Source organism: Mugil cephalus, chromosome 18, assembly GCF_022458985.1.
Source record: "Mugil cephalus isolate CIBA_MC_2020 chromosome 18, CIBA_Mcephalus_1.1, whole genome shotgun sequence".
NCBI lineage: Eukaryota > Metazoa > Chordata > Actinopteri > Mugiliformes > Mugilidae > Mugil > Mugil cephalus.
The window spans coordinates 10,864,878-10,887,778 of record NC_061787.1 but is presented as its reverse complement, the minus strand read 5'-3'; the positions used below and the strand labels follow the sequence as shown (position 1 = coordinate 10,887,778).

The window sequence follows — 22,901 nt, the reverse complement described above, 5'->3', positions numbered from 1 at the left end:
CATTTTTATCATGTAAATGGAGGGTCAACAGTTACAGTTTGATCCTGTTAATTTCTTGGTGAGGGCTAAGGTTAACCCGAAGTTTTTTACTTCATGAATACGGGTTATTTTTTTCATTCATTTTTACAGACTAGCTGCACACTATGTGCATTTTGAGCCTCTTCTTCTCCTCTCTTTATAACAGCCAGTGGAAAACTCGCACTATTCTTTCATCCTCCTGTGACAAACCTATGCCACCGTGTTCACTTGATCCCAGACAGTTGATGAGAAAAGAATGCACTTTCTTCTTTGGTTCATATTTGCTCCAGAATTTGCACTTCTAACAGGGCTGGAGGAGAAAACCGAAGGTCGCGTGAATTTCTGCACCAAATGTCACGCCAGTCCACGAGGAGATATTTTAGCCCTTTGGCTGACCCCTGAATTGACAACCGACCATGCTATTAGCTATGGCTGAAAATATATTTAATGAAACAATAATTTTGACGACTAGAGCGTCACACGTCCTCATGTGTGATCTCAGCAACCTCAAATCTCCTACAATGAGGTATGTGTTACAACAAATTATATTTCTTTAGATGTCTTGGATCAGAGCAACAACTCTAATACAAATATATATACAGTGTACTTCACACTACTGTTTAATGTTATCTCAATACACAAGGTAGATCTGTCGTTTCAGCCTCTAAAAACACGGTTTTAATTTGTTGTAACAAACTGCCAGGGAGTTTTTCTATATGACAGCCAACGGGGGGAAGCTGCTGCAAGACACATGGAATGCAGCCACTTTGGAAAGGCCCGTCATCTTTGTTGGCAGACTGGAGCGCTTTCCAAAGTTGCACAACATTTTAACTTTTTTCGAGGAGACCGCACAAAGCAGGCTGCTGTTTTCGGGAGCCGAGTAATCGCGAGGCGTCGGAGGGGCAGTTACAGAGCACCACTCACGACGTCTTTTTGTGTGCACTTTTTCATCGTTTACCATCGTCAAAGAGAAGCTTTTCTGTGGAGGAACAAAGTGCAGTAGACCTTACTTGGGTCAGTCCTTAAGAAATCGTGAAAAATAATGTACACTCTATGAGACTGAATGGATTGAAGGTGGTCTTGGATTTCGTTTCACCTTTTTCGCGAGAGCTTGGGCTGATTTTATAAACTGTTGGGTCATTCACTTGAGGAGGGCCGTTTTGTAGTGGTACGAACAGCTGTGTGGTGCTCGCATGGTAACAGGCTGAAGAGTAAGACCTCTCGCTTTATAATTTAAATGGTCCGATCTGTCAGGCTCCAGGAGGGTCCTGATGTGCTGCCAGAATGATATTTTCTTTTGTCCCTTGTCGTCTCGTAGCGTTAGCCAGTTGGTTATTTTCAGTTTGTAAAGAGTACGAAGCAGAAGGGGTGAACTGCCACTGTTGTCTCCTGTTTTTTACTAGATTGTTTTTTTTGTTTTGTTTTCTTAATGTCTTTCTGTTCCTTCTGTTGCACATAGGGTTTAGTTAGTTGTTTGGGACAAGGTAGCTGGTGTTTGTTCAATGTTCTGGCCTTGGTTCACCCTGTGTTTACAGCTTTGTATATTGTCACTAGTTGTGTGTTGGGGTGTAAATAAAAGGTTCACATTTTCTGCACATTGTGTTCCTAGCCTTCTTTTTTTTATGTTACATCCTCAAACCCCTTAGACCGGGCCGTAACAGTTGGGGGAAAAAAATCTCAATGAAACAATTGCAGGGAAGAAGAATGAGCTGAGTTGTGTTTATCTGGTTAGTTAATAATGTACTTGCTTAAACTGGATGATTGAAAAGTGTGTTTTTCACCTACCTATGACTGATAGAACTTGAGATAATGAGGCAAATAAAACCTGCATATTTAAATGTAACCACCACGTATAGTGGGCGTGTTGTGAAAATAATCTATTGACTTCCATCCACTTTTTGACACATGTTAGAGTAAGTGACCTGCTTTTTTGCTCCTTATCTAGGTTTTTAGCATTTAAATACGGAAGAGTATTATGAGAAAGAGAAGTGGCAGTCAAAATGTCGAGAAAAAAAGAAATTTTGAGAAAAGAGTTGAAGTGGAATGTCTGGAAAAAAGTCCTTCAAACCGGCAGTATCGTACGTAAGAGTAGCAGGGCTTAACTGCTAATTAATGTTAATTAAGAATATAAAATTGTATTGGGATTATTTTCAGTTATATTGTTGACATGTTATATTGGACTGTTGCATGGCAACAGTGGTGTGGAAGGTGTCACAAGCTGTTGCCGTGTCCACTGACTGAGGGAGGAATGTAAACTCCAACACTGGAGTTTTTGCTCCTATCTGGGTCCCAACAAGCGCACACAGTTCATCCCATCTCGCTGCCAAAGACCTCACCTTCCCCATGTGTGCAGATGGTTCCCGTCAGTTTGTGTATCGACTTTATTCACCACATTTCAACTTTTATCTCGAAGTGCGTGCTGAAAAAAAAAATCCACCTCCTCTCAATTTTTTGTCTATCTCATGGGTGGCCCTAATACTCTTACGTATTTAGAAAAAGTGCGGATGAGTCCTGTTTTTATTCCACATTGACATGTTAATCATATTCTAACAAAAACTGCATATACACTTTTGAAACTATAAATTTAAATCAACTTCATTTGAATCATTAGCCCTCCCTCCAGAGTACGGCCCGCTCTTTTTTCGCTGCAGCTCTTGTACGATCGTAGAATCTTCAATTTTCCACAGTGGCCGCGGTGCGGTCGTACAGGAGCGCTTCCTTCGGTTAAATATAATATTCTGGCCTTTTTTAAAAGCCTGGTAAGTCGACTGAAGGGCTCCGAAAATGTAACCGACTGATGCTCTGCTTTACATTTTAAGCAGGGATCATAACGCTGAAAGATAACGTGTCAATGTGTGATAAATTAATAAAATAATATTCATAATCCATGACCTGGGCCCTCGGTCAATGGGAATTTTATAGGAACACAGTGTTTCTGTAAATTCAGAGAGTTTTAATAGCGGAGGAGGAGAGTTGGAGCCTTAAAACTCTGAGACTGGGACCAGAGAACAGAACTGTGTGTCAAGTGATATTTATAGCCCATTGCAGCCTTTTGTACTGCACTGTTATATCCTGTACTTGTCCTTAGATGTAAAATAATTAGGTCTTTTTATCGCTTCGTATGTGGTTTCTGCGTTCGTGTGACTTAAATGCCTGTAGCAATGTCACTTAAAGAAGTTGTCGGGTTTTATTGGAGACCACTTTGCAGACATGGCGGTTATGAATGGTTACTGATTCCTGGCTTTAATGCTTTCGTAAAGGATAACGCACATTCTAGAAACGCGGAGCGCCAAATCCTGAAAATATTTCTGGAATGGATCAAAACCGCTGGACTTCATTATTTCCCCACTGATGTCATAAATTAGTCAGATTAATGTCCTTTAATGAACGTAGTTCCAGTTGTCTTTTATTCACATCCCGGTTCTTTTCTGAATAGCATAATGTGCGCTAAATCTATTTTTAAAGCTAATTAGAGTCGTTTTATTGTGAATCAGTCTTTAGTCTGGGACTGAAAGGTTAAATGCAAATTTCTATCTCATGAGGACTTTGCTGTGTCCAGTTGTCTGCCCTCCTCTTATGCTGCTTCCTGCAGACAAGATGAATCACGGCCAGATCCAGCGTGCAGCGATGATTTCGTGGGCTTACGCCGCCTGATATGGAAATACACTTTACTTCTCACTTTCCTCTTTTTCATTTAGTCCATCAATGGCGTCTTAGTTGTGGCCTGCACTCGCTTGCACGTGAAATAAAAAAAAAAAAAAAGAAGAAGAAAAAGATAGCATCTAAAGGAGCCTTTCCGTGACAAAAAGCTTTGATTCCCTCGCCCATGATGCTTTGAAAAGGATGCCTATTCCCTCTTCCATTTATGTGCGTCTCCGCGATGGGGGCAGCCAAATGCCAAACGCGCAAACACATGCAAAAACACACACGCACAAAATAAAAAAATAAAGCGAACGCTTGCCCTGATTGCTAGCTTGATTACTTTCATTGATGTGGATGACAAATCGGCATGGTGGCGAGACAGACACACCAGAAAAAGGCAGCGGGGCATCAGGCTGAAAGGCCTGGGAAGCACTCCTGCATGTCTTTAATTAACGTGTGTGTGTTAGTGTGTGTGTGTTGGGAGATCCTCAAAACGTAGCCTGTTTGCGCTAAAGTGAATTAGGAAAATGTTAGGCACATTTGAAATGGATTTAAAAGTTCACGGCGGGCAGCTTTGTTGTGATGGATGTTGTATTTCCTGCCGTAGATTGAGCCATTTATGTCTGTGTGATATCACTCTGCTTGGAGCATGGGCGTCGGCACCGATGCCACCGCAGCGCACTTCTGTTCAGCCTTCAAAACACAACTGACGCTTTTAATGTCCGTACAAGTGCGCGAGGATGACACAGGAGTCCATTGCAGTTCTATCACTTATCATACTGACAGGATTTGCTTAATTTCAAAACAAATGCACAATTTTCGAAATCCTTTTTTTTTTGCAATCCTAAGAGACGCAAGGATGTGCTAAATTAAAGATTCATTCATTTCGTGGGATGTTTGGACAGATTTGCGGTAACCCGGCTGGTTCCCTAAGAGCGGCTTTGAAGCTCAGTGCGGTGGCTGCGGCCGTCGCCATCTTGGCAGAGCAGAAGCCTCCTGGCGAATTCAAAAACAGGCGAAGAAATTACGAGTTAGTAGAAAAGAGGAACGTGAGTTACTGGAAAACCATCGGCAGCTTTTAATGGCTCAAAGCAAAAAAGTTTTGCTTTAAGCCAAGGTCCCCCGAACTGATGGAGAGATTAAGTATGGACCCACTATCAACTATATTAACCTCGGCCTATTTATAAATATACATTATTATCAGTTGGCATTCGATATTAAGCTATTTGAATAATACACAGGCTCAGATATTCTTTTTTATTTAATTTTTTTGGAGCAGTAGGGTGGTGTGCAGACACATAGATAGATAATTGATAAAGAAAATAATTGACAGTTATAATAATTGACAGTTGTATTTAAAGAAATTTCATTTTATGGTGGAAAAATGTCCTACGCTTTAAGTCTTGATATCATTTAAATAGGAGCATAATATTAAAGAAACGACCACATAGTTGTCATGAATGGAGAAATGATCTATAGATAACTAAACAGTTTTTCGTACCACGTTTCAAACATGTTTATTTCCATTAGCGACTGTTAGTTTTCAGGCCCCGCGGCTGCCTCTTGCTTTTATTGGAGTAAAATCTTGAATTAGAGCTTTGAAATCGTTTAAAAGCTGAGCAGCCATATAGAAATGTCAGAGAGGCAAATGTAAATTCCAAATAGAAGTGAGCTAATGCTCACAAGTCAAGTCATGTAAAGAAATAAAGTTTCATCTGGTCATAAATGCATCTTAAATGTAAAGCACTGAAAGTTAAAAGAGACTGCCCTAGTGGGTAAAACTGCATTTGTGAAAACCATTAATTATTAATCAGTGTGCCGTCAGTTATTTTTCCAGACAGACGTACTTTGGACTTGCACAGCGTGTTACGTTCAGCAACATGACAGACGGCTGCATGGTTTTCTGTCAGATCGGTTTGTTTTATTTTGTCAGAATCAGAGCCTCTTGTGCACTTCAGCGGCGTTGTATGTTTTGGAGTTTGTATCCAGCGCAGATCATCGAATGAATAAATGTATCCGACACCCGCATCCGTGCTAGTCCCTGATTTAATGCCTGTTTGCTGATAGAAACATGATTAAATGAATTCGGATAAGAGGCTGGATTTAAAAGAATGTGTTCGGAGAAAATTTTAACATTAGGGATTTTCACTGAAGGTGTTAAGGTCCATTTCTCTGAAAATCCTATTTCAATTTCCCCGCACTGAAACAGAGCCATTATCTCTTTGGTGTTATGACTCAGTCAGCAGGTGCAGATATGAGCCGCCGCTGTCTGAGGTAAAAACCAAATGTACAAACAGCAGCCAGATTTCTGAAAGTCATTTATTTCTGACTTTGATTGAAAGCGGATTCTCTTTGTGTGAACAGTTGCCTCATGAGGGAGGAAGCAGAGAAACCGGCCGTATCCGCGCTAAAAAACACTCATCAGCGTTTTCATATTTATCCTCTGAACAGAGCTGCCTGCTTTGTACCTGCTGTCAAGCCATCACGCACATCTGTTTGGACAGATTTAGCTCCATTATACTGTCTCAAGGCCCCATTTGTAATCAGCTCATTGGGGACAGGAAGAAGTGTTTATCTTAAATTACAAAACATGTGCTGCTCTTTAAGGAGACTATAAAGTGACACTTAAGTCACTCAATCTGAAGTCACTGCCAACATACACAACTTCACTAGTGCTTTGCCTTCACCGTACAGTGCAGCTGCTTTTATCTCTTACACGACTGGCATGAAATTACAGAAGAATATCGTAAGAGCTGCTGTCTTCATTAGATTGCGACTGTTGCTTCAGAACCATGAACAGAGCTGTTTTCCACCATAGGGACATGATACAAATTTTGGAACACAATAAGCTCTCTCGCTCACTGAAACTGCACGTTTAGCTATAGCACTGACATACAGAAGGTGACATGGTCGAATTAATGTGTATTGTCCATTGTGACCCCCAAACAGCCCATGTACAGGTAGCTAGCTACATACTTATCTTTACAAAATGGGTTCACAGGGTAATCACAACCTAAACAGTGTAAACGAAGTGGATGTAGCTTCTGGGTCTGAAAAGTGAAACAAATGCCATTAAGTGCTCATATTATGTATATCATGCTTTCTTTGTTGTTGAACATCAATCATGAAGAGTCTTCTGGTTCTTCTGGCTTTGTGTTACCAGCCTCATTAGTTATCGTTATCGTTACTCGCTAGTTCAGATTTGACAGTTTTCTCTCTGTACAGACAAAGATGATGCAGTACGGTCGTGCTGTAATTGCAACAGAACCGTACTTGGCCAGGTGTATACTTTAAATCGTAACAGTACTTGGGCAGTGATTGGTTTCTCGAGTTCCACGTGAACACAACTACTGAAAAGAACACATCTAGGGTGATGTGAGACTGAACATTAACTTAAATGTTAAAATATGTATAATTTCCCCTACCTACTATATGTGTCTTATATTAAACTCTGCCTAGTCTTATTTATAAATATACATTAATATTATCAATTCACATTCAGTATTAAGCTAGACCTTATCCCTTTACTAAAATATGTTGGATTCATGTTTATGTGTATTTAAAGAAATTTATATATGTGGAGGAAAATTAAAAAAATATATAAAAAATGTGTCATCAACCAAAGATTTTGCAACCCCCCCTGCAGTACCTTTGCGGACCCACTAGGGGTCACGGACCCCCTGTGGGCAGATTCCAATCAACTTCAAACGTGCCACATAAAAACCATTCACATTTAAAGTTGGTGTTCACCTCTGCTTTCAGGGTAACTGTATACATTTAATTTAATCTTGAAGAAAGTCCCCCTTTTAAATAGTAAATAAATATTTTTTGTGAATAGCGCATCCTATGGAACACAGGCACATGATGCTGCATAAATCCGTTTTCATCTTTTTAGTCCTTTAATTATCGTATAATTTCCGCTAGTTTTCTTAACAGATGGCCACACTCGTCTCTGATAATGAAAGCAGACAAATAAGAGCGAGCAGAATTTCTCCGCAGAATGTGACTGAGCGCATATGACAGCAATATTTTTATTTAAGTGCTTCACAGCCGGTTAAAATCTTATAACCCACACGCTACTTTTGCTGGAACAAACAAACTTGTAAATATAGAACACGACGAGCACAGAAGAAGCAGTGCCGAAATGAAGTGTAAAAGCAAAAAAAAAAAAAAAAAAAATGTTTGTTTTTTTTGTTTATTAAGCAGCACGCATAAGCTTATGTGTGCAGATCCCATGAATGGGTACGCCGCTGTGTGATCGCTAACAGTCTCTCCATGGTGATCGCTAATTCCCCACCTCCCAACTTGAAATGAAAGAGGAGAGTCTGAGCCACGGAGCCTCTCTCACAGCACAGCCAGCACCATGGCTACTCACCAGAACATGGCTGAGTGAATAGATGAAAAGCCAAGCATGTCGGGAGCTGATGTCAGTGACAGCTGCACTGAAGTCCCCGTCTACATTTTTAGCTCTCTTCTTTTTTTTTTGTGTGTGTGGCAGGATGACCCGTCTTTGCCCCGTATGCTGTCCTTTTCTTTGAGTCTCATGTATGTTTTCTTTTAATGAATTCCCTCCAGTCTCTACATATGGCACACATTACAGGTCCAGTAGCGCCAGCCATTATTTACTGGCACATTCATGACTTCTGCTGCATGTAATAAAATGCCGCATGATTTACGCCGTGGGAAGGGTTATTATGTGCTGATGTCAGAGGCCACCATTTTTATTTTTGGGTTGTCACAGATACGTACCTTGCTTGTAAGGCCCCCGTTAAACCCCGCTGTTCGAACCGCTCTGCGAAATATCTCGAGGGCGGTTGTTGATTAAGGCCTCTTGTGCAGGAGGTTTTCTTTTTCTCTATTCACAGGCCGTTGAATAGAAGAAATTGTGCTCTCCTCAAGAGAGGCGGAAATACAGTACAAAGCTTTAAAGGTGCATCTTGGGGTTTGCCCCTTTTTATTTCCGTTGTTTCCTTTTGTTTCATTTGAAGACTCCCATCTTGTCTGCTCTTTCGTTGACACCGGTCCACATAGGCAGAAAAGAGGAACGTCCTCCAACGTGTGTTTTCATGTTACACATTAGGTAGAATGGAGGTTCAAGTGCTGGAACAATCTGAACATGTTGTACAGTAGTTGCAGTGGAAGGACAAGAGTGAGTCAGTGGCTTGTTATGGGTTCTTTTATGCTTTTTTACCCCCTCTTCTCCCTTGCTACGTGGTAAACAAGCAAACACAAAGCTAACAGGCCGGTCCCCGGAGAACTGCCTGAATACAAAGCGACGATGAGTGTCAGCGCTGATTTTAGAAGGGTTCATGTTCAGACCCCCACCCCCATCCAGCAATCCCTGGGAGTGCCTTTGAGCACTTACCTCAAGGGAAGCAAATAAAAAAAAAAATTACAGAGTTTACATTTTGGCAAAGAAAAACGTAACGAGATTTGAAATTTCAAATGCAACGTGAAATCGTCCAGATTGATGAGAGATAAAAAGCCTTCGGCCGGAGTGTACTTTCAAGAAGCCGTGCCGAAGAGAGATGTGGAGCCGGAACATGTGGAGCCACATGTCGCCATACTCTCTGGTGTCCTTGGAAATGTAGCAAGCCAAACAGTTCGCTGAAAAGACCACACAGTGTGCTTGACCCCCGACCCTGCTTTCATGCTTTGTGGCCAGGCGGCTTTGTCCTCCTCGTCCATGGCATTTACCGGAAACAAACTGCCACGGATGGCTTCCCCCAGATTAAATGTTGACTCTCTCCAAGACTTGACAATTTACCTCAGGTTTGCTCCTGACAGCTGGAGATGGTGAATAAACATGGCTGGGCTCCATAAGAGAGGCGACGTATGCACGGTTTGAGAACACAGCCAGTGCAATCATCGCCCTCCTCCCCCCCAGCGTGGCATCCATCAGCCCGCTGATGGATGCCATTAATAAGAGACCTTTGGTGATGTGTCCTCTGTTCAGCATGTACTACTTCAGCAGCCGCCAAAATAATATTGACCTAATCATTCTCCACCCCTGCAGCGCTGGCTCCAATCTGAAATACCATTGTTATTTATCCTATAATGAGATGTTGACATTTACAGATAAATTGAAAGAGGAGTTTCAACAATAATCTTGTATGAGTACATTGTAATACAGAAAAAAAAATCAACACAACAAACAAGAGAGGCTAGTACTTAATTGAAAAGTTCGGTAAACAGTGTGCGTATACTTTTTTTTCTTTCATCATTTTGACCATAATAAATACAATAAGAAGAATTGTTATATGACTCAAATATTATCTCTACAAACTGTTGCACCTCAGACTATTTTAGTACCTGCACTGTTTGTGCCACGGAGCTCTGGGTAAAGGTGGAGGAAATATATTAAGTCTTGTAAAGCAGTTCTGGCAAACCTTTCGGATGACTCCAGGAGTGAGGGGCCATGGCTCTGCTCTGACTTTACTCATCAGCGATAGTTTAGCCGGTATTGGAAAGTGACGAATTGCTGAACCCAGATGTCACGCTGTCCAAGCGGTGGCAGACTTGTGTCTTCGAGTGTGCGAAGATGGTTAAGAAGCACCACAGCCGCACGGTGCTGGGGGCGGTGGGGGTGGAGGAAATTCGCTCCGAGATGCAAAAGGCTCTGGATGTTTTCTGGCTGTCACTGGTAACATTCCTCTTCAGTGTCACTGGGAGTTCACAGTGGAGGAAACAGACCAGGCTGACAAGGGTGCTGACAAAGGAGGTTCCAGGTGACTGACAAATCTTGCGTTCAGGAGGATTCGCTGTGGTTTGAAACGGGCTTCTTCTCGAAAAAGTTCATCAGCTCTCTAGCACCGCACGAAAACCGGAGTTTGTCTTTGGATCAGTTTGCACCGTAAAGTCGATTTAAGTATTCCCCAAGTTAGGCAGCTTTAGAGGTATGTGGTATTGGAGCCGTGGTTTTATTTCTAGCAGTGAATTAAGTGCATTTTGGGTTTTCAGCGACTAACTCTGAAGGCGCCGCTAAGGCGAGGGGTGTGGAATGTCCCATTTTAACTGGCATACGAGCGTTTTGATCTTTTGAACCTTTTGAGGATCTGAAGCCTGCCTATAATGAGCTACAAAATCTCCCTTTGCATGTATTAACAGTTTTGCATTAAACCTTTAGCAGCAGTAGCAGATACATGTTTCTGGAGGAGTTGGACTGGAAAGATTTTGCTGAATCATCATTTTCTTACTGGTTAGCTTTTTGTGAAGTAGGGTTTTATTTGAGAGTTAGTGGCATATTCCATCTGTTTGTATTCTTAACCAATGCATAACTGAAGAATGGAGTGTATCTCCACATGTAGTTCTGACAGGTGATACCTCTCTTTGCTGATGATGTGGTAGCCTGGTGTCCACTAAACATGAATCCTTGCTGCAGTCTGTGAAAACATAAAGGTCAGCACAATAAAGCCTGAATATATGGTAGGGCTCCTCAAACTCATACAAGTATTCTTTCACAGTTTCTAATAAAGTCCTGGTTGATTTGGAGACAACCAGTTGTGACTTTAGGTTCTGGGGTGGGCCTCAGGCAAAGACGAACATGTGCTCCTAGTCCAAAGTAGGGGCACCAAAGGGAAGCCATCTGGTGTCCCCTTTTCTCGCTGGAGACACCAGCAGTTACTGGTGGTAACAACAAATGTGATTTAATATGACAAGATACAGAAATTTGAGGGCAGCAAATTCAGATTTTATATCCAAAAAAAGGCTGAAAAAAAAGGGGCAACTGGACTTGTAGAGTTTCTTGAAGATGTTTCACAACTCATCAAAGCAGCTTCTTGAGTTCTAAAAGAACAGTGGGGAGTTGGGGTTCAAACAGGAACATGTGCGGGTGTGGGACGTAGGGGATGACTAGTGTCGGTAAAGGACTGGATTCTCACCTGTGGTTGGAGTGCACTGTTTGATCCTGTTGTCTTCTTCCGATATTGGTCAAGGTGCGAACCTTAAGAGGTTTCAGCCCCATTAAGAACGGAAAAAGCTGCTTGCATGAGTGGTCGCCAGCATCCAACACCTCACTGTGGCTGTTCCTTCGTGTTGCATCACTGATCTTCCTGTCAAAAAAATGTTTTTTAATAAAAAACAGCGGTAAGTGCTGAGCTAACTGACATTTGTTGCGATGACTTCTTCATCAAAGTAGTGTTTTCCCATGCTTTTAATATTTACCTTCAGCAGTAGTAGGAAATGTTCAGTGTGCGTGAGCAGCCATTTCTGCATTCATATCCCGATGTCTGTTTATGCAGATTATGTGAGCCGTGACCTTCTGTTGTGAATCCAATATAACTCGGGTTTTTTCATTTTACAAATGAAGAAAACTTTAGAAGGTAGGAGGATGTGAAGAAAAATGCCAGAGAGTTTGCGTGAAGTATTTTCAGAGCTGCTCGAGTTTCCTGAGTCCTCCAGATTTATTGAAGTGCGGCACTTACTCGCTGGAGTAGCCCTTTAAGTTTGCAGTGTTTACCCTGCAGTCACAGGCGATGTGTACCTGATGCTTTCCAGAAACCACTTGCCTCCAATAAGAAGATTTTTAACTTAGATTTTTTGACTTAGATGTATGAACTCGACCTGATCCTTTCCTGATATTACTAATCCGGAGGCAACAGCATTCTAAACACTTATTGAAGTAAGGATAGCACCTTGATTTAGAGGCATTTTGTCTTGTACAAGGTGATAGAGTAAAGATATAAATACACAACCTGCTAAATACTGACAGCTGAAATTGGTCCGCCTGCCCATCTTTTAAATCCCAATGACGACCTCCCCCTAAGACATAAGGCAGCGTCTGTGATCTCTCCGATGTTATCCATGTTGACGGGGTTGATGGTCATCAGGCAGCTCTCGACTGACTTCAAACACGATTATTCAAGGCTGGTTACTTGTCATGGTAATTTAAAGAGCTGCTCAAGGTTTATTCTGCTGGAGTTGTGCTTTGTGAAGGGGGTCCTAATGTCATCGTTAAAGCCTTGACTCGCTCATCAGAAATTACTCCCTGACACGTGTAGAGCGTCGTCGTAGCGACTACAAAGGATGATACGAAGTGAAGCTGGTCTCGTCTTCTTTGTGAAACTGTCCAATATACGTCTGTCCACGGAGCAGCTCCTCTTAATTGCACTTATCCTAACCGCTCCGAGAAGCATGACCCACATGCTTTGAGAACAACAAGGTTTGATATAAAGATTTGGTTTGCCACTAAAGGAAGGATGCTTTCGAAGGTGATTAAAAAGGACTGATCAGACGGCGTGACTGTCAGATACTCGACTCGACCCTTTGCTATCGATCCTCAGAGGGACAAAAACCTGTCGGATCCTTTTTGCTTGTGGAACAACTCAAAGCCACATTGTGCAGTGTCCCTAATGGCAATGAGAAGGAACTGATATACATGTTTGAGTTTTAGCTTTTTTCCAAAGAGCATAAACAACATGGAACATGGAAGCACAAGTATTCAAAGTGGTGGTTTGAGCAGGCGCATTATTCAATGAGCCACATTTAAAAAGCTTTGCATAAATCTTTAGCAAAAACGTGGATGATGTACGTCTCCTTAGGAACCATTAATCTCGCGAACACATGAAGCACCACTTGGAGCGCCATTGTTTCGTTGGTTCAAACCCCCTTTTTATGTCAGATGAACTTGTTATTGTTGAGGGATTTTTAATGGAAAATTGGTGGTTTCATTCGTAATGACCGTCACATTAGTTAGCAAGCCACACCACCATTACACTAAGTGGAAGCATTTCATTTCATCCCATTATTCGTGGCGAAATGCAAATCCCAACGGGGTTTTTGTAACGTAATTCATGCATAAATGGTGCATGTTTTGATCTTTTGATCTGATTTGAATTTTTATCCAATAAATGCGGCGTGTTTTCTTTGCTTGTGTTGTTTGTACATATCGGCGGAGATGTGACAGTCATAATTTGCATGGCTTAAATATTCAATATTTTGTAAAGCGTTTACAGCCGTATCTGGTATTTATGAAAGATGTATGAAATAATGCGAGCGACGTGGAGTGCACTAAAATGCTTAAATTCTAGTCCAGTTCAATCAGGATCTCTTTTTATCTCCAAATGGGAAATGCAAGCTATCAACCTTACTTGTGTAATCATTATTTAATCATTGCTAGTGACATAATCTTGTAATGCACAAGCATACATACATAAACCCTCAAGTCATCCTTTATTAAGCCAAGCACTACCTCTAAAAGATTAAAGATATATTTGCTCCCATAGATTATTTACAGTCTTACATGGCTGCAATTACTCTCCTTTTTTTTCTTCCCACAGCTTCACTCAGATGTGGACAAAGGAGACGGCAAGGTGAAGTATGTGTTATCTGGCGAGGGCGCCACCTCCATCTTCACCATTGATGAGAACACAGGAGACATCCATGCCACAAAGCGCCTCGATCGAGAAGCGCAGGCTTACTACACCCTCCAAGCTCAAGCTGTAGACCGGCTCACCAATTTGCCCGTGGAGCCCAGGTCTGAGTTTGTAGTCAAGGTTCAGGACATCAACGATAATGAACCCAAATTTCTCGATGGACCCTACCTGGCAGGTGTACCAGAAATGTCCCCCTTAGGTAAGTCTCCCTGTTTGTCTTAAATAGAATCCCTTAACACAAGAACTCGTTTCATTATTCTCTCCTTTAAACTCTCGCTTACTCTCACTTTCTCTTTGACATCACTCTCTCCAACATCTGCAATTTGATAATTTTCCACCTCACTGATTTCGCCTTCATCTCCTACAGTCTTCAGGTCGAGGGGGGAGGGGGGCAATTAATTAATTTGGAATTTGGAGACCAGTATGTTCACTTTGTAAGTCTGAATGTATGCTAATCACACTCAATTTGAGCTGCACAGTGCTTTACTCGTTCATGGACTCCACACCACTTGAAGTCCATGTTAAATTACTTTGATCTGGACATCCTTCTGTCACAGCATGCAGGTCTACAGGCTCCTTTTGTACTCCTTTAATATGCTGAAAAATTAGGAAATGGACTTCTTTGCTTTTAAGTTTTGCTAGGCGTTTCAAAAACCGTCAGATCAGATGCTGAAAGCGTGATGGCGTACTGGGCAATTGTAACAGTTTAGTCAGTGAGACATTTAGAATGAAATAAAAGAACAGAAAACATGATAAAATTTAAAACAACCCCCCAAAAAATCTAATTGCAGTTAATTAAATTGGTTCTAATATATGTTTTTAGCTTTTATTTAAAATCTTTCCAAAGTTGAGGATATCATTAACATGATCTTACATTAGCATGATCAAATGAGCTTTGCAGTAGTTGTTTTAACAATTTTTTTAATATATTATTTTGATGTTTTTTTAAAACCTGACATGACTTGTTTGTTGATATTTACCACCTATAAAATAGTTTTATGCCTATGCTAACAGCGCTGTCCGGCTAAAGTTAACAATACTGGTGCACTGAGCTAAATGTTGATTGCTAACTTTCTACCAACATTAAAGATGACACATTAGTGTTTAGCAGTTATGAGGAAAGTTTATCCACAGTCAGCCATACTAGCAGCTCTGATAGAGGTATAATTAGCTATACTGTGAGTTGTGCTCATGCTAATTAATGTCTAATTCTGTCAAAGCGTACTTAACAATTAAGGTTTATCAGCATTCCATGTTAGCACGCTAATATTTGCCGTTAAATAAAGGTGCTAATTTAAGGACTGTTACATATACAAAAATTAGTTGGACCTCAGTTGCACTGTGTCAATTCACCTAAACTATAAAGAGATATTTGATGGTTGTGCTCGTGGAGTCAGACTATCTCAATGATAAGATTTATCAAATTTAACTGCATATGAAAAATGTCATCCTTATAGACTCATGCTAGATCCCACGAAGAGTCAAAAATAATGATCAAAGTCTTGATAATACAACAAATATTCCTATAACTAGAGCGGCTAAAATTCATTACACACGCCGCCATAGCTGTCCCAGGATGTGAGCAATTCATATTCTGTTGATCACGTCAGCATCTGTTACCGCAGATAGACCTGTTTTAAAAAACACTTCTGCAGGGAGCCATCATATCAGTCTGTGTCTGTAACTGGCTGCATGGTCAACATTTCCACCAAGGTTTCAAACAGGTCCCACTCATGCTCAAAATGCAAGTAAATGCAAATGAGTGCCAACAACATCCTGAGGCCATTTAACTTGTAAGTTTTGCAGGTGGTCTCCAATTTAGCAAGAGATAGAGAGTGACCTCCATATTGATAAACCACGGCATGCCTATGTGTAGATTATGTACTGAAAATACAGTATTTAATTATTTTACCTGCATTTTGAGCTGGTTTGTGTTATTTTTGAAAGACAGAGTTTTAGAGTTTTCCATTCATGCTGCTGAAGTTTATCATTCTGGTCAACGAGATAGTGTCGCCGCTGAGCATAAAAAGCTGTTTCATGGTGCTTTCAGATCAACCAGACTCAGTGTATTGTGCTGTGAAGTCTGATCTGCCTTCATTTAAATATTTATCACTTCACATATGCCTGCAGACCTCTAGGCTTAGAAATGCTGATGAGTGATGCATGTTTTAAAACTCAACCCAAGCAAACGTAAGGTCTGAATCAGGCTGAAGGCCAAAGGCGCCTCCCCCATCCCCACCCCCCACCTCACCTCATGAAATAGATGTTAGCCGGTACTTCCAGATACCTGTCAGCTTAAAATGTCTCAGGGTAACATGTGATTCAGATGAATACATTTTTTTTTGGCCTTCTCATAGTCTCGACACAGTAAGCAGAGACATCCTTAACTTATTCCAGCTCCTCCGAGGGTTTCCTTAGGCTTTCCTGGACGTGCTGGAAACTGTGGTCTAATGTGAGCTGTGACTGGTGGGGCGGAGACAAAAATAAAGTTGGATGTTAAGAAACTGAAAAGGTGACCTGGGCCTTTCATTTCATTTAAAAAAAAATATATAAGTTTTAGATAATTTAAGACCTGTAGAATGGCGTATGTGAAAACTCAATTACAGCACAGCGAGAGTATAACAAGCGTCATTTAGCGCTGGAGGTCGCCTTGACCTAAGACTATATCCACTAGAGCTAAATGTACTGTCACTTCAAAACGTCATTATAAACACATTCTGCTACCAGTTTACTGTCAGTCCTTGGCCTCTTTCTAGGGACAAGAGGACAGTAGTTGAGTTTCCTCACTGAAACTCTGTCAGAGCTGGTGGAATGAGCTCTGGATTTGTGTTGAGGGGGTGTTTAAGCTAAAACCGGGTAAAATCTGCCATAACAAAGTAGGTGCCAGAAAATCTAAATAATAAGCTGTAAGACATTTAAGTTTTACGCTGTGGGTTAATCACTTTGTGCAAACATTTTCACATTCAAAGGAAGTAATCAAGCTGAGTTTTCTCCGGGTTCTCCTTCTTCCTGCCCACTCTGAACCTCTTAGAAGATAACCAGTTACAGATAATGGATGAATGAATGTTTGATATTTTAGGCAAATACCATATGCTAGGGGTTGCACTAGTTCATATTGTTTGATTTTGTGATGAATGTTTTGCCGATAACAACTGATCGCTGATGACATCACTAATAAGAACGCAATAGATAACTATATCTAAAAAAAAACTATACTAGGTACTGCATGTTGCAGGTATGTATAGCCTGTATAAAAGCAGGCAGCACCTCAGCATCATCAACAATATCTAATTGTTCTCCACAGCTGAGAAAACTTAAATGAAATTAACCAGCAAACTGTTGACGCAGAAGGCGTTTAGTGGAGATGTTGATTGAGGATTAAGACCGTACGCCTGTTAGCGTTAGCGGATGCCTTTTCAGATCTGTGTGCGTTGCAGTTGTACTTTTGTTGGACTGATTCAGGACTGATTCAGGGCATATTTTACATATCACGTTACAATGGGCTTCATCTTTAGTGAAGTATTTCCACACACTTGATGAACCACTGCTAAATTGTTGCAAATGACCCACTGGGCTCCTCATCCATCTTCTCGGAGGAATTTATGTTGTTGTTGTTGTTGTTGACATGATACCTAAAATGTCATGGCACTGCAGGGAAGTTGACATTCAGGTACATTTCTCCTCTATAATATGAAGAAATGCTGAGAGCTAAGGAAAAATTCAGCCAATCAGCTAGCTCTGGGACTGAAAAAATAAGCTAACTAGGATCTAGCAAAACTTTCATGTCAAAATATCCAACTTTACAGCTGAAGTAAACGCCTTTACAGTCCGGTAAAACGGAAACAGATCTTGTCCCTATGGCTAAACTCCCCATCCATGACAGCTGTATAGGGCTGAATAAGTTGAATTAACATTTAACCCTTTAGGACCTGAACATCTGCCTGCACATAAAAAAAATCTTGCGATATTTGAATTACCGTAACTCACTGATGGGCAAAATTCAAATTGTGGATGAATGCTGGGAAGTTGAGCTTTCTGGGGAAAAAAAGTTGCCATTACGGTAATTATGACGCACCGCTGCTATTGGCTACAGGTTGGGGAGCGACGCAAGACCGGGGAGACCCAGGAAGAGAGAGTTGTTTGGAGAAATTTGTTGGTAAAAACATAAAAAACACTTTGAATTTCATTGAGCAAACCACTATGAGTTACGGTAATTCAAATACCACAGCCTTTAATTATCCAGTGATACGTTCAGGCTTTAAAGTGTTAAAGTTATGCATAAGGTGGTGCCTCCTTAGAGTGACAAGTGGGTGTGGCCACAGATCCCTAGCTGTCTGCAAAGGCAGACCTCTGCTTTTCTCATATACCCACCTCTTCAGGAAACCCATACAGTCCGCAATCCCTTCACCAGTAAAAGTGTGTGTTACCACTACAGATGGCAATTAGAAAAGAAAAGTGTTATGGGTGTTTTAGTTGTTCAAAGTCAAATTGATAATTTCATCTGGCATACAGTGGCACTGGGAGCCATTCCAAGGGAAGCAGTGCTTCGCTTATAACAGAGGCACGGAGATCTCTGAAGGATTACACAGCTGGCTGTCAACGGGGGGTACAGAGCTCAGGCTTAAGGAGCGAACGGATTAGAGTACAAGGGCTTGGAGTCTTGTGTCCAACACCAGATAAGACAGCAACTCGGTACACCAACCGCAGAGGAGGATGCGTTCACACCAGGAGCTCTGAGATGAAGGGTCACACCCGATGCTTTATTTACTTCACCAGCTCCTGTGAAGGTCTTCATCACAAGTCAGGAGAACAACAGGAGAATAATGCGTTGCTTTCTCTTTGTAAATATATGCTCAAAGCAATTATCAATGCAGTAAAGAACATGGAAGGGCCAAGCACCTCTTGTCCTCAATAATTCCTTTATAGATGTCTTTAAATCATTAATGGTCACTGCTTTGCACCGTTGATAAATGGGTTCAATTTAGAGGAAATCATGAATTTAATTAATTAAAGTAATTAGAGGCTGTGCTCGTCCATATACGCTGAGACCTTATGGCCTGAGGATCTCTGAAGGCTTTTGTCTTAATCACAGCCCGGGATGTCAAATAAAAGACAAGAAAGCTTGAGGACAGTTGGAGGTGTGACAATTGCGAGGCTTGGCTCTCTCGCGCGGCACAGCGCAGGGCCAAAGGAACAGTCTGAGGGCTCATTACAAGCATAGAAAATGTAATGTCAACCCAAGGCCACAGCTCTTGAATTTACTACTCACCAGTCCTATATCCAGCTGTCACACTTCCTGTCTAATTCATGAGAGCGGAGATCAAGGATGGGATAGTCATTTAACTCTGGAAATGAAAAAGGCGTCCAGGTTTAGGGAAAGTTGATTTAAATTATTTTTTTTCGTCGTCACTGGTGGAGGTCCGCGGCCGTTTCTTTTATTATTCATTGTGGGTTATAAAAATAAGCCCAGGTACGCATGTACAACTTAATGCAGTCCAATAAAACTGCTCTGCCACCGCGACTATTTATACAAAGCTCTTAGTGTTGACGTCGTTTTGAAATGTCAAGTATATATTAATTACAAGTGTTTCCTGTAATTCATCCTTAACATTAACATACATTAGAAAGGCTTTAAGAGCACCTCCCAATACACAGTCATGCAGTCCTGTGCAACATCATCGTGACCCGGTCCCTGAAACATAATAAAAATAAAACATCTCTAGCTGTGTGTCAGCAATGGGAGACAGGGACACATTTTTCACAATAACATCCGACATAGCGATCATTTAACTTATGTGACTGATCAGGTGCTTCACCTTCTACAAGATATCCCTCCTTTGTCTACGGTGCCCATTGTCGTCCTACAGTCCTTGCTGCATGAATTAGAATAAGTGCCTTTCTCTGTCTATGTCTCTGAACAGCGTGAAACTTAGACAGCGCTAGCTGACAGGAAAGAATGATCCCAGTCCTCTCTTCATTGTTCCCCAGTAATGGCCAAGGTGACTGTTTTTGTTTTGCTTTTAGTTTGTGATCTGCTTTATTACAGCCACGCGTAGCTTTGCGTACACCAAGCCCTTCTTACTGTGCTATGTCAACCAAACTGGTTGATTTAAGTCAGGAGTCTTCAACGTTTTCAGGCCAAAGACCCCCAAAGTGATGAGAGATTAAGTAGGGACCCCTACCTACTATATGTTTTCTATATTAAACCAGTGCTATTTATAATACACATTATTATCATTTTGCATATAATATAAGGCTATTCAAATAATACACAGGTTTAAATACTCTTTTTTATTTCAAACATGTGCAATAGTAGGTGACCAGCCGCCATAAATCTAAACATACCTGACATGAATGCAGCAGCGATCATCTGGGATGTCACCTGGGAATGAATAGGCTGACAGAGTCAGTGTATAATATATGCGGCCTTGTGATTGGCTCAGCAGCGATAGGGGCGGGGATTAGACTGACAGGTCTCGGCTAGTGTGGCTAGTCTATATTAAACTGATCCTAGTGCTATTTATAAACTATTAACATTTTGTGTTCATTATTAAGCTATCCCTTATCCCTTTACTAAAATGTGTTGGTTTCATGTTAAGAAATTTAAGTTTGTGTTTGAGAAATTTGAAAAAAAAAACAAACAAACATATATATATATATAAATGTCTAATCAACCAAAGATTTTACGATCCCCCTGCAGTACCGCCACGGACCCCCAGGGGTGCATCAAACCTGCATTCTTATTTAAATTTTTTGACAACATTTTTGAAAACTTTTCTTGAGAATTTCACGCGATCAAACACGTTAAAACCTTTGCAAGTATTGCGAAGAAGCGGCCGCTGAGCCCGTTGTCATTTTAAAGCGCGCGTCGAGCGACACGCAGAAATCAGTGTGCTCTCTGAAGCTCTGTTCAAAAGTCTTGCAATTAATTTCCAGCTAAATGTGAGTTGAACTCTGAGCAATAATCCCTGCTCATCCGAAAACAGCGGGGAGCAGGTGTGAATGTGCATGAACATAATCAACTTAATCAACGCCGGCAGCTCTGAATACTCATGAAGGCATTGCAAAATGACTGGGCTTAAGCGAAATGTTTAATTACTGATTTTGCGCATATATGTAACGGTGTGAATTTGTTCATTTCTAGTCACATTCAAGGAGAAGATGCCCCTTCATTTGAAACACACACACATACACACGGCTCGTATTATTATTAAAGAGATGAGTCCCACACCTCAGAACAGCAGTTTGAGAGTGCAATCACGAATCCATATTGTACTCGACATCTGCATGCATATGCCCGGGTGTGCTGGAGAATACCTATCTCCGCTTCGGATTAAGCATGCCGACATTTGTTTTCATTACTGGCAGGTGACAGATGCTGACCGAAGATTTCGGAATTGATTAGCAAACCTTTTTTTTTTTTTTTTTCGCACACAGCTGCACACAGTAGATCCAAAATGTTAAGATCTGCTCCCGTACATCAATAAAGATGCACAAATGTTGAAGGGACACTGAGAGGGCAAATTGAGTAGCAGATGACAGCCCGGTGGAGCAGAAAGAGTCAAATTTCAGGGTGTTCATCATTTTTTTTGACATCCAGCTCACCCAGCTGGTGTTACCTTTCATTCTGACATTATTGTTAGAGCAGGTTATTTGTTGGGCTCGGGCAGCGTGCGCCCCGCAGAAAACAAACAACAGCAACGAAAAAAAAATGAACCTTTAAAAGCCGTGCTCCATCCCAGTCCACCGCTCCCACTGTGATTTTAACTATCAACCTGTAATAGGGATTCAGACGCTGCCCGAGTTCTCTTTCATACCATCATCCTTTGACCTTGGTGTTTTAAACTACCTGTAATATAACCTGTCATGACTAAGAGGTGATGATATAATCTAGGTGTCCTTCCACAACCGGCCTGGTGATAACTTCCCCAGCTTCACCGAGCTTTTTTTTTTTTTTTCTTCTTCCCATTATATTGTTCCCATCCAGGGCCGGAGCCTGTTAATTCCGCTTTACGGCCAGAATGGAGGACTCTAATCTTCAATTTCCGTGATCACTTCATTCTGTAAAAGCCCGTAAAATACACCTCATGTTAGAATGTGAGATTTTTATAAGGATGCTTGGTTCAAAGTAAAATATCGCCAACCTGTAAGACAGCACTTTTCGTCAAATGCTACAGTGTGAGCTTGGGCTTCGCCGCATACGTGCCGCTGGTCATTAAAGTGAAATACTCAAGCGTCAGCCACTTATTCATGTGACAAACTGGAAAAGCCACATGCGTGGGTTTCACTTCAAGGTTGTTTCAACAATGTCTGCCGTTGATGATTTCACCACTGCCAAGTCTGGGGCTACAGTAGGCGTCAGCTTTAAGACCGACGCTGACGTTCGGTCTAAGAGCCGACAAATGTAACGCTTGTTTGTGGTAATGTGACACTTTATTAACTCACTTTTCCTCCCTATTATCAGATGGATATGAAGTGTTTGACCTGAAATTGCTTCGCCTTAAAATAAATCTGTACCCGTTAAATGAGCCCAGTTGGAGCTACAGGGCTCATTTATACCATAATGAATGACCTATTGAAATTGATTGGCGCTGATTATGTTTTCTCTGTGAAATCTTCAGACGCGTCGCTACCTTACTTTACGAGCCACGGCTGTCACCTCGGCTCACGTCAGCCGCGTTCGGGCGGCGCGTTTAAAGGGATGCGCGGAAGGAGTCGTGTCTTGTGTCGCCTCTGCTGCCTCGCAGGAAGTGTGGGAGAGGACAAAACTGTACTGCACACGGGGACAACAGTTGTCAGTTGTCAGCAGAGTTCACAGACGAGTTTGAAAACAAATTTCCTTCTTGTAGGTTGAGGGGAGGTTTGGGG

General features: G+C 41.4%; 1 protein-coding gene across 1 annotated transcript in view; it reads left to right on the top strand.

The window, feature by feature from the left end:
* Nucleotides 1–22,901, top strand: part of cdh7a (cadherin 7a) — a 112,390-nt gene that overhangs the window by 29,300 nt on the left and 60,189 nt on the right. Inside the window, exon 3 of the mRNA XM_047568838.1 lies at nucleotides 13,938–14,232. Coding sequence (XP_047424794.1) covers nucleotides 13,938–14,232 — 295 coding nt within the window. The remainder of the gene's footprint in view (nucleotides 1–13,937; nucleotides 14,233–22,901) is intronic.